Source organism: Wasmannia auropunctata, unplaced genomic scaffold (genome assembly GCF_000956235.1).
Source record: "Wasmannia auropunctata unplaced genomic scaffold, wasmannia.A_1.0 LD336026.1, whole genome shotgun sequence".
In the NCBI taxonomy this organism is placed as follows: domain Eukaryota; kingdom Metazoa; phylum Arthropoda; class Insecta; order Hymenoptera; family Formicidae; genus Wasmannia; species Wasmannia auropunctata.
In genome coordinates, this window is record NW_012026864.1 from 1,603,153 (window position 1) to 1,619,963 (window position 16,811).

Consider the following 16,811-nt stretch of genomic DNA (forward strand, 5'->3'; position numbering starts at 1 on the left):
GAGATGTGTATAAGAGACAGCGACAATACCGTAGAAACAGAGACTCACACATGACTTATTATACATATAATTTAATTTTGAACGAGAGAGAAATCGATGGGTTCCTCTTTTTCTCCGTTGTACGGCTAGGATAAAAAATCGTAATTGCTTGCTGTTAATTATTACAAACTTCTGATACACATTACGGTAATCTAACAGATAATTTGATACGCGAAATGGACAAAACAATTCCGTAATTAACTGAACTGTAAAATATAATTTGATCGCTTAAATTACCCTTAGCCGATTTCTCTCGCTTGGTGTGATAATTTAAATAGAAACAGTCCAGGGGTTGGTAAATAACTGACACAACTTATTTAAAATAACAAATATAAAATAAATTTCAGAAACTTATTTAAAATAAAATATCGCAGCGGCCAGTAAAAAAATTCATACAACTTATTTAATATGAGAAATATAAAATATATTTTCCAAAAATGTATTTAAAATATTAAATAAAAAATAGATTAGAAGAAGCTATTATAGAATAATAAATACTAAATAATTCTTTTACTTTTTTATTTAAAATACATATTTTAAATAATGATATTATAAATACATCCGACCCCTGGATAACACACAGCCGTGTAAGAATATTTAATCAGTAAACTATATTATGATTCACTATATTATGACAAATCTTTCCCTTTGTTCATTCTAACGATATGTTACATTGCATATTATATTAAAGACGATACTTATTATACATATGATATCTGCGGCTTTAACATATAACATTCAATACGTACTTGTATTAAAATCCTTAATTAAAAAAATATATATAATTAATTTATGTAATATGAAGTTTTGCGAGAAATAGAAAGAAAAAGAAAGAAGAATGTGACATATACGTATGTATAATACACGATTAGCACGGACACGAACCACGTTCTAATGTTATGATCGACTATGTTATAAGACGTGGTGCGTAGTTTCTTTTTTAAAAACGTGGACGTGGGGCGCTACGGAGAGATCGTCGGTCCCACCCAAAAAGCCGGTGTGGCCCTTTCTCACGCTTCATTCTGGTGCCGTAGTTCAAAGAGGTTAGGTTGACATTGTTTAGAACTGAGACGATCTACAAAAAGACCGGTTATCTGTATTATTCAGTATACAAAGGTACGCAGAATGTTGGTGACAATTGCACTCGTGTCTTATTCATGAAAAATTATTAAACGTCGCGGCATGTAAACAATGTGACGATCTACATACAACTGCATACTCATTCTTCTTTAATGCGCAATTTCTTCAACATTAAATGTTGTATGTTTACACATCGACAGATGAGCCGGAAGGAAGCGTTATCTCAATTTATACAACAAATTCATGGACGGCCCGTCGTCGTAAAACTGAACAGTGGTGTCGATTACAGAGGTAGCTATTTACGTTTGCACACAATGTTGACGTGTATTAATACTTGCTTACAACATTTATATGTATTAACGTTTACCAAGTTGTCTGTATTAAAAAAATCAAGAATGTCTCATAGAATCATTGCTTTCATTTATATCAATTGAATATTGTTTTTAATTCAATCAGTGTAGAATGTATTACTCGTATTGTTGAACCTTGGTTTTTTTTTTCAACACTATATCCTAATACAATGTATTGTTTGCAGGTGTACTAGCTTGTATAGATGGTTACATGAACATAGCGCTTGAACAAACAGAGGAGTATGTTAACGGACAATTGAAGGACAAATACGGGGATGCCTTTATACGGGGGAACAATGTGCTGTACATTAGTACACAGAAGCGCAGGACTTAATCGAGACATATAAATAAATAAAAACTAACTGTTTATTTAATAAGCATTTTAAAAAATTCATCTTTACATATACCTCTAAAGAACTACATATTGGTTTACTTCTAAGTATATGATAATTCTAGTGAGACATTCTAATGAGACAATTTTTATACTTTATGATAGATGCGTCTATATGATGTCTCCTATGGACAGTAAAAACTTAATAAATTATCGTAAGATGTATTTCACTTAAATATGGGATGTTTCATTCACTGGCTCCTCATTTTGATTGACATCGTCTCGTGACTCATTAACGGTTGCCTCATTTGTATTTTCGTTAATTTGCGATCGCATGCCGTCCACCTGGGATACATCCGTCTCGGCATGGACTGCAAGATTATCGCTTTCGTTCAGAGCTTCCGCATTCGTGTCATCGATCAACTTCGCTCTCTTAACTTCTTCCTCACGCTCTCTCTGCTTTTGGAGTCTTCTCTGAATGGCCAGTTGCTTGTTCCTCTCGATTCTTTGTTTCACTTCGTCATTGAATTCGTTAGTAACTGTATCTGTAGTGGTAGTATCTGTATGCGATACTTGTGAATTTTGCGTAGCAGCAGACTGCGTTAAGAGCCTGTCGAACGCTTCATCGTTTGAAGTAACAACGGAAGCTCGCGTTTCAGCTTGCTTTTGCTTTTGAATTTGTTCCGTTATCAGCAAATCGAAGTCATCCATAGGCGCGCTCTCCTCCTGCTCGTCCTCGTCGTCCCTATCCATGTTGTCGTCGGTGATCAAATTATTGTCCGAGGTAATCATATCCAACCGATATTTCTTGACGAACACCTGCAAATCCTTCTTCGTCCCCAATTGCTCGACTCTCGTGAGAAAATCATCGAAATGGTACTTGGGAAATAATCGGTGGGACCAATGTTCCAGCCTCTTCATGATTCTGTCGAGGTCCGTTCTCTCGTGTCCCTTGCCGTAGAACTTGAAGCCTTCGAAATACTTCTCGATGGTTTGGACACCATTGGGGCCCTTCAATCTCTCGGTGTTGAGTTTGGGCGCAGGGTTTCTCACTACATGCGACTTCGACTTGGATGGATCAATCCTCCGCGCGGTTCCCGTCTCGTTGTCGGAAGTCGCATCCTCCGCTCCCCCGTGACTACCACGCTCGTCGTCGGATTCTTGATTCTCGTAATGCTCTATGATCTCGTCGTCACCCTCGTAATCCGGAACATCCGCCATGATGATATGAGGTATCTATCGATAAGATTTGATCACCGCTTAGGCGGATTCCTGAAAAGATTCAGTTAGATTAGTAATTGTAGCTGTCGAACTGTGAGGGGGAAAATCTCAGACTTGCAGTAACATTCTTTAAACCAGTGGTCGGCATCAAATGCACCTTCGGATCCAATTTTCGAAATGTGAATAGCAAGGAGAGAATAGTAGGACCCAAAAATCAGGCCGAAAGTCGCATATTATGTCGACCACTGCTTTAACCTAATCCGACTTTATCTTTAAAATCCAGAAAATAATCTTTTTCTTTTTATCGCGATAAAATCGACACGACAGTTTTTCATACGAAGCTGTTAAATCTCAAAACGATTAAGCGATAACTGAAAGTACAGGTTAGACTCACTTAGGCGCTGAGAGACAACAGGCCGTCCTAAAAATCGTCGCTGTCGTCGTGCGACTCGCCGCTTCCCTTCCCGTCCTCCATAAACTTGTCGAACTGCCCGTCCGACTTCTTCATACGCTCCAAGACCGACACGAGCAACTTCTTATTCAGCCGATCGGTCTGCGTGATCTCTCGCACGACGGACTCGCACTTCGGTTCGTCTTGCGACCGTTCGCTCTGCAGCTTCCCCAGCACGTTGCCGTCCTGCTCCATCGGAGTTCCCGGCATCTCCCACCAGCTGTTTGCAGACGCTGCTTTGCGAATCGCGGGCGATTGCAGTCGACGATAGTCGCGCGTACAAACGCGAAATACGGGGCGTGCAAGCGAAATATCGTCACGAAACGTCAAAATACTTAACCACGTCGTGTCAATTATTAGTAGCAATGTATATCTGACACATCGACTAATCGACCTGTCGACTTACCGTTCTTATCTTTGCAATCGATACTCGCGTTAATCGATTGTTGCTCCTTTTCAAATCACAAGACGAGGAATCTGCGTTTTATTAAAGAACATAATGTTATTCAATTAGAGTGACTTTGACTAAACATCGATTAATTTAACTCTTTACTAACCAATAACCATGCAAGTTACACTTCGACCAAGTATCTATTAATAGCACAGAGAAAGTTCAAAAAGAATTTATACAGTCTGCATATAGATATTATATTGCGCATGTAGTGCAGACGATATATTTATATTCATTAAATGCCGCAAATTAGCGATTAATAACGATATATGTACTTTTGGAATGTTTACTAATAATAAATCATCTATCGCATTCTACAGGCATATAATGCGTATTCAATTTATGTGGAAATTGTAGTGAATTAATTAGAAACAGACAGAGAGAAGGGATGGCGAACAAATGTGATCTATGTAAAATTTTCTGATTATAAATGCACATCGTCAGTTATTTTTACCCGCACTTTTGCCGCTCATCATTCGATGAATTGCACAAATTTTTATCTCTATTGTCTAGATATACGTAGATATGTATAAATAGTATGTGACATATATATTTTCCTTCGACCCACATTACACACTCACTTAACACAATCTTATCTTTGCACAAACGTTGAATGGTAAAATTTAGTATTATTCGTGCCGGACTTACTGCGTGCTCTTATATTTTCAAGAAAAGTAAATTAGTTTACGTGAAAAATGGGATTTGAAAAAAGGATTAGTGGAAACGATTTTTTTGCAAATTTATGGATTCTATATATTCGAGTTAAGAAATTGACTAAATGATTTTTCGCATTTCGATGTGCTCTTTTTATAATGATTAATGAGATTCTTACAAAAACAACAATAAAAAGAATTGAAAATATAATAAAAAATAAATATCTTGCGAATATTTGTACGTTACGAGACACGGGCAATTACCCTCAAAATCTATAATTATATTAAAGGCTTATTAGGATTAGGCTTATTAGGACCTTCGCGCACACATAAAAAGACATTTTCAATAAAATACTTATATTATTTGATTGGTTAGACTTTTTTAAAGATTGATGAATAAATTTCCAATTCACCAACCGACAACGTCAATTTTTATTAATCAAGACACTTTATTTAATTTCCAAAACGTGTATCTTCGATCAGAATATATGTTCCTATTAATAAAAAATAATAGAGTAGTAAGCCATACTTAAGCTCAAAAAAAAAGGAAACCTTGACCAAGGCTGAAAAAGCGCGATTTATCATTCGCATATATAAAAGCTGCACGTGATCGCGAGTATATTAGTCGGATCAGAATCTCGGTGATTACGCGAGGGAAACAGGTGTCGCGTAGCTGAGATGTGCCAGGAAGCTGATTTATGTCACGATGTCAGATTCAAAAACTAATAACGCGGCGATCTGAAACTGGAATGACCCAACTTGTTGAGAGCGCAAATATCTCTCAAATGCGCATCCAAGAGCGAGCGCTTTATGAAATCGGGAATGCGTCCATCAGTAATTCCGTCAAAATCTATTTGTCGAATATTCGTTAAATGGACATCAATTATAAACTATTAACTCTCTTGACTCTCGATTAATAAATACGTATATAGACAATTAGATCTTTAATCGAATTCGAATTAATTTAATCAATAATTCACTTATCAAATAATATCTGTAATTTCGTTAACATGAATATTAAATTATCAATATTTTGTTAAATAAAGAGATTAAGAAGAGAAAAGAATTGTGTTTTAAGCAATTCTGCTGGTTGAATATTAATTCGATTACGCCAATTAAGTTAACTGGAATTTAGAAGTTAACTATTATCAATATACATTCAGGAAGCGAAAACTCTAATCAGGACTATGGAATTTTAATGTTGGGGTGCTAACTTTATTCACGTGCTTTAGACCGTATTTGGCATTTCTTATGTTGCTAGTTTGAACTTTTCACGCTGTCGATTTTCACTAACAAAAATAATTGTTTTATTTTAACTTCATTTTTCCTTAGACCGGAAATTTGAGTCTACTACGTAAGTAGATCGTCGGAATTCCGCAGAAGAGAGCGGTAGAGAGCAGATTCTGGTTTTGCCAACGTCGCGTACACGTGCCCGGTGAGATAAAGTGACTAAACGTATCGAAATGCACCGAAGCGGGCCACTTTCGCAGCAAATAAACATTATTGTTTTTGTCTCGAGAAGCGAATAATTATACTCGTGGAGTATGTGTATTTAGTGCGAAGGTAACGCAAGCCGCATATAACTTTCGATCTGTCATGACTTGTAGCGGTATCCTAAAAAAAAAGAGAGAGACGATAAATGATCGTTCTTCAGTTTATTTCAGATACAGGATGGTTGTTTATTGTTTTCGCGCAGAGCACTGTCCGCGCGCAGAGGAGTTCTCGCCTGGCAAACGTCCATTCGTGCCCTCGCGTCCCATCCTTCATCCTCGCCATGTGTCGCGATATCCGGAAAGATCTGCCTGGCATACGTACGCGAAGATGCTTGTCTAAGAACATGCGTATCCTACTGAAAAACACACATCTCAATGTTTTTTTTGTTTAATAGTAAGATATCTGAATTTACAAACGCTTAATATTCGAAACCGATTCGAAAGCACAATTATCTTTTTTTCCCCCGAAGAATTACAATTCATTGAAAAAAATTTGCATCCTTTGGCTTAAAGGAATTTGTTATCATGATTATTCTTTTCGTGAGAAAGATTTAACTCGCAGCAGCCGCGTAATCGAAAAACATATGTTCTAATGCATTTTTTATAGGGAAGCCGGAATTTCTTCACGTTGATGCTAATGAGACTCGGAAGCATAATTGAAGGACTTGCTGTAACAGCATAAAATGGACTAAACATTTTATGAAAATGAAGAAAATGAACTCTAAAATTAAAGTGGGAAAATACATCTATTTTGACCAGTATCACACATTCGGCTATGCGAGTTACGAGTTAAGCATTGTTGCAGCAAGCCATTTAATTATTTTTATTTCTCTGAAAGGAAGTGAAATATTCTAATCAGCATCCTTTGGCGATTGCACTCTCCGGCTTCAAGAATTCGTTACTCGGTTATAATTTTTTATTTTTTGCGAGAAGGATTTAACTCGTTGCGGCTATTCATCGTGCCGTCTCGGGGTCACTTTCGCTTCTATTGTTGCAAAGCTTTTTGTCTCGATTCCAAAGCGAGTGTGACATCGATTCGTCCGGCACGCCATACGTACCGACGTTTTACTGTCGCTTACTCCAACCGCGGGATTTTCATTCTCTATTTTCGTACCGCCGCAGTATAACGCCACCGTCCGCGCGCAGGAACGGTTGTAATCGCGCGAATACGAGAATCTAATAAAAACTCCTTAGAGCACCGTGTCTCAAATACCAGCGGTCTCTTGACAGCAATTTATTGTCATAAACAAAACTCGCCCGGACTTTTTATTCCGTTTCATTTTTATCTTACTTATTATTCATCGGTACCGCTCGCGTAAATCATTTCGATGTCAAATGTCACTTTTTCGAGATAAAAATTTTCTTTCAAAAATCTCAAGCCTCTCTTCCCGAATTAAATTTCTCGCTCTCTGTCTCCTTTCTCTTTTATAGCCTTGCCTCCACGCCGAAGGAGCGTGTGTTCTCGGAATTAAAAATAATATCGACGCGAAACAACGGTCAGGTCCGTTCCGGTGCGTCAGAGTCTCCTCGCCGGCGCGGCGCGCGGCGTTACCGGATCCCGCGGGCGAACACGAGACGAGGAGGAGACCGCCTCGAGACCGCTCTCTCGCGGTCTGATACACCAGGTCCCAGAAATAGCGCAAGCGCCTTCCCGGAGGTGCAGGCTACGAAGTCCCGCTAAAGAGGCAGCGAACGCGCCCTCGACGATTGGCTGGAGCGAGAGGCCGGGGCGCGGTCCGCGCGCTGTCACGCAACCGCTATATCGTCCCATTCGAATATTACCGCGGCGTTAGATCGCCTCGTGGCAGTGCGTAGTCAAATCGGCGACGAGGACTCGGGTTAATTCGCGGATATCCACGCGTTTCACGTTCACAAATCCCCCATTCGGACGCGACAAAGCGAGAGCCGCGCAGCTGCGAGACTCGGTTTGAGACCGGTCAAGTACACGCACGCACCTCGGTGTCTTAAGTAGAGTAAAAAAAAAAAGAAAAGAAAACAGTCAAATTTCGCGCCGCCACCATGGTATGTTCTATCGATGATATTGTAAGTCGTCGCCCTGGTAAACACACACGTTTTCCTATTTACTTAGTTATTTGTTGTATTTTTTAACCGTGCTCGAGTCTCTCTCTCTCTCTCTCTCTCTCTCTCTCCTTTCCTTTGTATTTATCTCTATCCTTTTATCTCTGTCTTTTTATCTTTTTCAATATCGATAAAAATTATATTTGCACGTGCCGTCTGGGCATTTAATTGTAGATCACACTTCCATGTTTCTAATCTGTCTCTATAAGATCTCGTTTGTGCACCTCTTTTTGTTTTATTTTTTATGCATCGTGACGCATTAGCGATTAACAGTGTATATCATGCTCGGATTTTCTAGCGCGCCTAGATAAAATGTGTTTAACCGATCAACTCGCTGAGAGAGATGTATCGTGGAGCGGCGATGGACGAGATTCTGGAAAAACGTGATTGTTTCTTAAACGGCGAATATCGATACGACCGCCTCTTTAAAACCGCGAGGTCTTATCTCCGAAAATATAATGTGTTTTGTTACCTTAAATATACATATATTTTACACGGTAGAACATTGATCGAAACAACAATTGATGTATTTTTTTTCGCGGCTGCTACGTTGCAACTTATCATTTAAAGCGGCGGTCGGAAGAAGTTTATTTTAATTCATGAATTGTAATGGTTGAGTAGAGTGATTGAGACTTTTCGATAAACGTGCGTGTGGAACAAGGGTTATTCAATAATATGAGTCATATTGTCATTATAAAATCATTAAAAATTGTGAATATTGTCATTAAATTAATTTCTTTATGAGTATATATACATTTGTGTGTGTGTGTACATATATATATGCATATATATATACTATAATATATATTTTTATTTATATAAAAATTAATTGATCAATTACGATATCTATATTTAGCTAAATACAATGAATTTACATTCATGATTCAAATACAATGAATTTCAATTCACAATGAAATATTATATACATACACATTTGAATAATCTCAATTTTTTATAAATCTTAATTATAATTATTTTCACTATCGAAAACATTCAATTTTTTAGTTCATATGTAGCATGCTCGGAATTGCACGCATGAAAATTATATCTTGTGTAAAGTTTATCTATTATAATTTGAGAAAAATCACGAAATAGTTTGTATTCACACGTACATAATTTAAACGTCAAAATAAACTCGATGGTTTAACGGAGACTTTAAAGAACAGAACTTGTTGAATGTATCTTAACAGTGCACGAATGTTTCTTCCAAAAGCTAACTAGCAACTTTTAACTGAACGTGATACATTCATTTTAAATCTTTAATAATTTGTGTGTAATGGTTACGATTGAGAAAAAAGAATGATAAAGATTTTCGATGTTCGATATGAAATTCATTTGAAATCTTTAACAATTTGTGTGTGATAGTTATAATTGATAAGACTTATAAGAATTTTCGAAAATGGAATATTTAAAAAAATACATTTTATGTTTATTGATAATTGTAATTCGCATCTTTATCGTAATTTTTGCGATTTGCAGGCTGACGAGCTACCGCCGGAACAAATTGCCGGTATGTATCTAAATTCAAAACAATTTGTTAAATTTCTAACAAAATTTCTAACAAAATTTTCAATAAAATCGCGACAATAATTCTAAATTAGTTTGATTAATAATAAGCGATAGCAAAAAATAACAAGTGACTTTACCCAAATATTATAGGTATATTCTCTTTTTTAATTATTGATTTTTTAACAGTCTTTTTTAACTTTTCACGTAAGTTATCTCGAAAATCAAATATTTATAAAATCAGACAACGAAACGTCCGAAAGATATCGGATCTATTGATCTCGCTGCCAGTTGCTATAATGCAGAAATAGATACTCTCATATTCCACGAAAATCCAGGGAATAAACAAAGGTGATACGTAATAGCCAAGAACAAATAGACATAAATCCACAGTCTCCATATATGTCGTTCAGAATTTAAAACAGTAAAATGTTACGCGCGCGTTAAAGATTTTAGAAACTATTTTACATTTATCACGACACGTTATTAACGTCTTTGGTCTCTCATGTTAAAAGATACAGTTCTATCATTTAATAATATCGTTAATTTCGATATCCGCTAAAATATATGAGGAATATATATACATAGACCACAATTACTGAATGCAATATTTAAATTGCAATTTTCGCAACAAAGGAAATATGCTGATACAGATTATTTTTGATATCGCAACGGAGCATGGCTTGTACCCGGGATTAAAAATAGAGCCCCCTTACAAACGTGGCAATCGAGCGTTGAGCACGGATAAATTTTCATTGCTTTCGCCGAGTTTATTTACGCGTTTGATCCGATCGGGGGCAGCTGCGGAGAGCGCGGCTATGTATAGCTACGCAGAACGGAATGAAAAACCAGCGGCGACGACGACGACGACGACGACGACGACGATGACGACGACGACGATCGATTCTTACGAATATATCAAAATGAAAATAGAAGGGAAGAAAAAAAAACGAAGAAAGAGAAAAAAGTATCGCCGGGGCAAGGAGAGATAGGCCTCGCGTTTTTTCCAACCGTTTGCGATCGCCGGATCCACATCCGCGCTCTCGCGCACGATCTTAAGACGAACGCCTGGAATCGCGCGCCAGCCTCCCGTCGCCTGAATCGAGACGCAGTAATACGCGGAACATTCGAGACGTAACCCCCGCGCGTTACGAATATAGCCCACGAACGAGATACGGTTCTTCGGGAAGCCGTACCGAAAATATACCAAAGACGTAGTTTTTCTCACGCTTCGCTGATAACAGGATTAACTGACCGCGTAAATGCGACCATGAGCGACCGTTCCAAAAACTTTACATTACGATACATCACAAAAAATACATATGTATATCAATTCAAAAATGTGTATGTATGTATATAGAAATAGGAATTTATTATGTACATTAATATAGATGAAAAATATAATATGAAAATAATATGATTTAATATGACAATATAACATAATATTTCTATTTCTATACACACATACACGCGCGCGCGCACGCGCTTGCACGTGTACACGTATACGCACGTGCACACATGTATACACATAGGAAAAGAACGATAATTATGTAGGTTGCACGATGTTTCAATACACATTAAATTAGATATTAATATATATTGCATATGCATTAATATTCCTCACGATTGCTACACAGGAGTTGGCCTATCGCCGAATAATTTCACGTTAGAGTTAAAAATAAGGAAGCCTGGAGTAGGAAGATATACCGTACGGTAATACGATACCGGTAACATGTCAAGAACTCCCCGAAATCTGGATCGCGCGTTAAATCGGAGCAGTTAAATCGAATTAAATTAAGTGCAATTTAGATTCCTCTGGAATGTCGTAAGATCGGAGGACACGTGTGGTTCGCAGGCGTGAACCGTGTAATCGCGCGCGGTTTCTTACCAAATAAAAGTAACGATAAATAAATATCGCGTAAGCCATCGGCGCGGCGATCCGATGGCGTATCAGGCCAAATAAGCTCAGCGCCAGCCGTCCCGGAAGGGACGTTAACATACGGTCTAAATCCGTATCGCCCCGGCGTTTAATGTCTTTAACCGGATGACTTATTGTTAGCGAAACTAGCTGCAGAGGGAACCGCCCAGAAAGGAGAGGAAAATCTTTTTTTTTTTTTCAAGAAACGTTTTTTTTTTGCAAATCATTAAATTCCGTTCAATAATTAAAAGAAGAACTATACTAAACAAAAACAAAATTTAACAAAAGTCTTCTTATTTTTTGCGAATCAAGCAAAATTTTTTGTTCCAATTTTTTGTCCCGAATTTAAGCCCATTTTGCCGCGAATTTTATTTACTGTATAAATATTATTTACTGTGTATCTTGTAGATTACTTTTTAAGAGAGATAGATTACTGTTCGTTTTCTTTCGCATCTGTGATCTTCTTCGGATTTTGAATTCGCGGGATTCGAATATCGAGAGCATATTTTTAATGCAAAAAAAAACGTGATTTTTTTTCAGTTCTGCGCAAAGCTTTCGATAGCTTCGACAGTGGAAAAACCGGCAGCATACCCACTGAAATGGTGGCCGATATCCTTCGGCTAATGGGACAGCCGTTCAACAAGAAAATCTTGGACGAGCTCATCGACGAGGTTGACGCCGACAGTAAATATCATTAGTCGTATTAATTAATTGTTATTATCGTGCGTTGTGACACGCACGACGGATTTCGCAGCTTATTTAAGGAATATTCACTGACCAAGCATAACAATGACTTGTTTATCTGTCTATTTCTGAAGTGTTTACAGACATTGTGCACACGATCGGTCTCCACCGAGTTGTTGTCAAATGTCACGCAATTTAATTTACCGTAACGCACCTCAGTTAATCTTATTTATAGAATTCGCTGAACACTTTTGCACACAATACTTCGCTTGCAGAATCTGGGCGGCTCGAATTTGACGAATTCGTCACGTTGGCAGCGAAATTTATTGTTGAGGAGGACGCGGAAGCGCTGGAAAAAGAGCTACGAGAAGCCTTCAGGCTTTACGACAAGGAAGGTAATGACAAGTCTCGTAAAACAATTTATCGTATAAAGCTCGTTATTTAGTGAGATTCAAGTGGAGCCTTCAAGTGAAGGCATGACTAACAATCACTTTACTTCGATAATAGCGACTATTTTTTATAAATACAAATTATGTATAGAGGCGATTATGTTTCAAAAGCGACAATCAATGTTTAGGATGTGAAAATGACATGTCTTGTCATAAGTTGTGCAAGCATATCACACACTACGTTACATTATCGTTTATCTATTATGACATTAATTTGAAACAGTTTTCTAATATTTTAATTCTAATTTTCAGTGTAATAGTTCGAGTTTGGCTTTTAATATTGTTTAATACGTTCAATCTAAACTCCTACACATCATGGAAATAATGAAATCATCCTTTCGATATCGCGGTAAATTATTGTGTACTGTGCTTCAAACTTTTTCGAGATTTATTTCACCAACTTTTTTGTGTTTTCTTTTTTAAGATAGAATCTTTTAAACTCAAGTTATATTTTTCCGGCTTTTCTCACCTTCCTCTTTTATATGCAACGGTAGTTTCCTAAAATAAGGATATATAAGGTGATATAGATATTTTATTTCGCGAAGCAGATCAGCTTTATAGCGTGGTAAGACTTGGCGTGACAAGCGTGAGATATGCGACGAGGAAATCTCAGAATACGTTTGTACAAACAGGCGCATTAAGTTCGCATCAGTTTCGTTATACGCGAAACGTAAAAATAAGCCGGAGATTCCCAACGGAGGGAAGCTCACGTGGCGGCGGAGAGCCAAGAATGTCGTAACATATCTTTCATGAATTACGATTATGTCGAGGGTGTAGCGTATGTATTTTAACAGTGGCTGGCACAGAGAAGATAAATATCGCGGAGCGGATAAATTTTGCAATTACTATTTGTGTCAAGTGAAAGGGAGATGAGTATTACGCGCCAAAATAGATTCTTAGGGATATACAAAGGATGAAGCGAAGTAGCAGTATTCTTAGATTCTCGCGAATGCGAAAAGAGAGACGGTGTTGTGTCAATTTTATCGTCGAAAAAAACTGCGCGAATTGAATCAGCCGTAATTGTCCCACATGTGTCACTTAAGTGTTACTCAAGCGATTCTGTAACACATCTTTCACGAATTACGATTTTGTCGAGGATGTAGCGTACGTATTTTAACGATCGAGAAGATAAACATCGCCGAGCGGATAAATTGTACGGTTTGTGTCAAGTGAAAGGGCGATGAGTACTACACGCCAAAATAGATTCTTAAGGATATACAAATGATGAAGTGAAGTAACAAATATTCTTGGATTCACGAATACGAAAAGAAAGGCGGGATTTGTACCAATCTTATCGCTAAAAAATACTGCGCGAATGACAATCCATATAATTGTCCCGCATACGCCATTTAAATGTTATTCAAGCCTGCGATTCTCTGCACTCTGTTACCAGGTAACGGCTACATCCCAACGACATGCCTACGCGAAATCCTAAGGGAATTGGACGATCAACTGACGAAAGAAGAATTGGACATGATGATCGAGGAAATCGACTCTGATGGCTCCGGTACAGTTGATTTTGACGGTACGTTTTTAATTTTTTTTTTTCTCCTCCTTCACTCCCGAAGCGTATGGCGTCCAATAAATTGCGATTCAACTTACAAGAAAGTGAGATAAACATATAAAATATTTCAGAACAATTTTATTGAAGAAGATAATTTCTTTATGAAGGCATTGTTCTTTTGATACTCTGCCAGTTTCAATATTATAGAAAATATTGAAACTGGCAGAGTATCAAAAGAACATCATAAAGAAATTATCTTCTTCGATAAAATTGTTCGTCAAATACATAGTTGTGAATACATAAAATGAAAGAAATTCAATCTTATGACGAATCAGCATGTGTCGATGTATATCAACGTCACGCAAGTTGAACAGGGGAGAGCCAAGCGGTTTATTTATATGCGGGCGAGCTGGCAGATCGAGGATGCCACTGATCCCGCGACTCTATACCTATTTTTATATTCGTACTTAACAAATCGCCGCGATTCATCAAAATCACACGTCCGTTCCAATTTCCAATGAATTTCGCATGCGATATTCAGAAATATTAAAATGTAACCCTTGAAGGAACAGGTGGACTAATAAGTTTAGCAGTAAATTAAATGTGAAATTAGATCCTTAATCTTAGTGCTAATTTATATTTCTTGCAAGAAATTAAATGAGACTTTCCTACAAACGAACTGTAATTTGACGATCTAGTTAAGTGCTTGTGCGAAAGAAGAAAATTTATTGCGTTTAAATTTCTAATTAAACAAAATGAACTTGTTTTGCTGCGAAATAAATACTGTAATAAATTCTTTTTTTTTTTTTTTCAGAGTTTATGGAGATGATGACCGGCGAATAATTATCTTGAATAAATGGCGAACTCCTTTTGGATGTAAAGACATGCAACCATGCGATCACTATACGTCTTGAAACTTGAATCATTCGCGTGTTTATGAAGAATCAACGCGCATCGAATTTACTCGCACAGAGATATTTTCCATTACACGATTAGTTTCGGAAAGCAAATTCCCACCATAGACGTCGCATCGAATGAATTATTTCCTGCTTTTATACATACGTCATATTTATTATAAAACAATAAATTCTACTTTCATACACTTGCATAAGGCTTGGAATTTTTCATTGAAAAATCAGAATATTTATTGTTAATAAAACAAGATAAAAGTCTTATATCTTCTGTTATTTGATGGTCACAAATCACTCTCCTCGTGTTTGTATGTACGGATAAAAAATTTTTAATACCTCTTGATCTGTTCCGAGACCAAAATTTTCTTTCAAATATCTGCACTAAAGCAAATTTTTTCATTCTATTTCGACTAAGGCCTGATCTAGAAAACACATCCTACCGCTATCACATTAGATTTTAATAATTAATGTTCTTTAACTTATCACATTAGTTTTTAATGTTCTTTAACTTATTTGCAGAGCACGATCAAATTATATAACTTAATATTTATTTCTCTAGATTTCTTATGTATATATATTTTTCGTTTTTGAGTACGTAATGTACGTTATTTTTCAGATTATGGATTGTGGATCTTAATAATTTTCTATAATACTAGAATGTTACTAGATAATAAAAATACTGATAAAAAAATCGATAATCATATTTATTATTTCATAAATGCAGTTTATTTTTGATTAGTTAGATTTATAAAATTATTAGTTATGGAAGAAAAAAAAGAGCAACATTTTATGTGACAGTTATAAGCTAAACTTTTTATTTATTTAACATTTAATTATAATCACATTAAATTTGAGATTCCTTTATAATTGACATGTCGATAGTTGCAAACATAATGTTGAATAACATGTTTCAAAAAATATAGTCACTAATCATAGACTAGCAAGTTTACTGATTACAGTGGCACCTAGTAATTCTTATAATTAAGTCTGTAACGAATTTTTACCTAAAATTTTATTTTACGATCAAAACATTCGCAAACTAACGATATTTCAACGATATTTAAAAAAAAATATTGGTATCCCTTTGGAAAACTAAGATATAAGCTAGAATTTATATAAACTTACGATGATTGAATTGAATTCACGATGATTGAATTCACGATCAGATTGTACGATGCTGCTTCAAAGGGTTGCGTTCGAAAAACACTCTTCGCATCTTGGATGTTTATGGAGTGTTGACTGGAACCTCCTAAAAATAAAATAACGTAATGGGTTACATACTCCTCTAATATAAAATATAAATATGTGTTTTAAACAAATAATAAATATTACTTAGATCAGAGATAAAAAAACACAAGGTAACGATGGAAGTAATGATAATAGATTGCAAACGCGTTGTAAGAGATCAGAAGACTTAACAATTTGTTCTAACGATACCTGCATGAGCAATAAAGACATCCTTCAGAAACCCAAGTTCCTTGGTAAGCATTTTAATCTTCTCCTCCAACAATTTGTTTTCTGTTTACAGCTGATTTACCCGTTCCAAAGTTTGTTGCGTGCGCAAATTATTCTTCACTCTGGATCACAGCCTGTGGGAAACGTGAGAATAATAACGATGATAGTACGCATATGCAAATAACATGCACAGTTTACATGCAAAACTGACAAATTATCACCAGGTAAATATTTTA

At 36.5% G+C, this 16,811-nt stretch overlaps 3 protein-coding genes and 1 long non-coding RNA gene across 5 annotated transcripts; 2 read left to right on the top strand and 2 right to left on the bottom strand.

Moving 5' to 3' along the window:
* Positions 1 to 945: 945 nt before the first annotated feature.
* On the top strand, positions 946 to 2,036 carry LOC105452766 (U6 snRNA-associated Sm-like protein LSm6). The gene is made up of 3 exons (XM_011694156.1): positions 946 to 1,155; positions 1,320 to 1,410; positions 1,655 to 2,036. The coding sequence occupies exons 2-3, from the start codon at positions 1,320 to 1,322 to the stop codon at positions 1,801 to 1,803; spliced, it is 240 nt and encodes a 79-aa protein (XP_011692458.1). The 5' UTR covers positions 946 to 1,155; the 3' UTR covers positions 1,804 to 2,036.
* Positions 1,818 to 3,507, bottom strand: LOC105452764 (protein TIPIN homolog). The gene is made up of 2 exons (XM_011694155.1): positions 3,416 to 3,507; positions 1,818 to 3,072 (listed from the first exon to the last, which is right to left on the bottom strand). Exon 2 carries the CDS (start codon positions 3,019 to 3,021, stop codon positions 2,032 to 2,034), a length of 990 nt encoding a protein of 329 aa, XP_011692457.1. The 5' UTR covers positions 3,022 to 3,072; positions 3,416 to 3,507; the 3' UTR covers positions 1,818 to 2,031.
* Positions 3,508 to 6,216: 2,709 nt separating this feature from the next.
* Positions 6,217 to 7,518, bottom strand: LOC105452767. Its single transcript, XR_974776.1, has 2 exons — positions 7,128 to 7,518; positions 6,217 to 6,425 (listed from the first exon to the last, which is right to left on the bottom strand). It is a non-coding gene; the product is annotated as an uncharacterized LOC105452767 (long non-coding RNA).
* A 314-nt stretch (positions 7,519 to 7,832) lies between these two features.
* LOC105452768 (troponin C) lies at positions 7,833 to 15,384 on the top strand. 2 transcript variants are annotated; one of them, XM_011694157.1, is made up of 6 exons: positions 7,833 to 8,112; positions 9,628 to 9,658; positions 12,113 to 12,256; positions 12,532 to 12,651; positions 14,099 to 14,230; positions 15,024 to 15,384. In XM_011694157.1, the coding sequence occupies exons 1-6, from the start codon at positions 8,089 to 8,091 to the stop codon at positions 15,050 to 15,052; spliced, it is 480 nt and encodes a 159-aa protein (XP_011692459.1). In that variant the 5' UTR covers positions 7,833 to 8,088; the 3' UTR covers positions 15,053 to 15,384. The 2 variants fall into 2 exon arrangements, with proteins under 2 accessions (XP_011692459.1, XP_011692460.1); XM_011694158.1 differs by having other exon boundaries at positions 7,834 to 8,091.
* Positions 15,385 to 16,811: the final 1,427 nt, after the last annotated feature.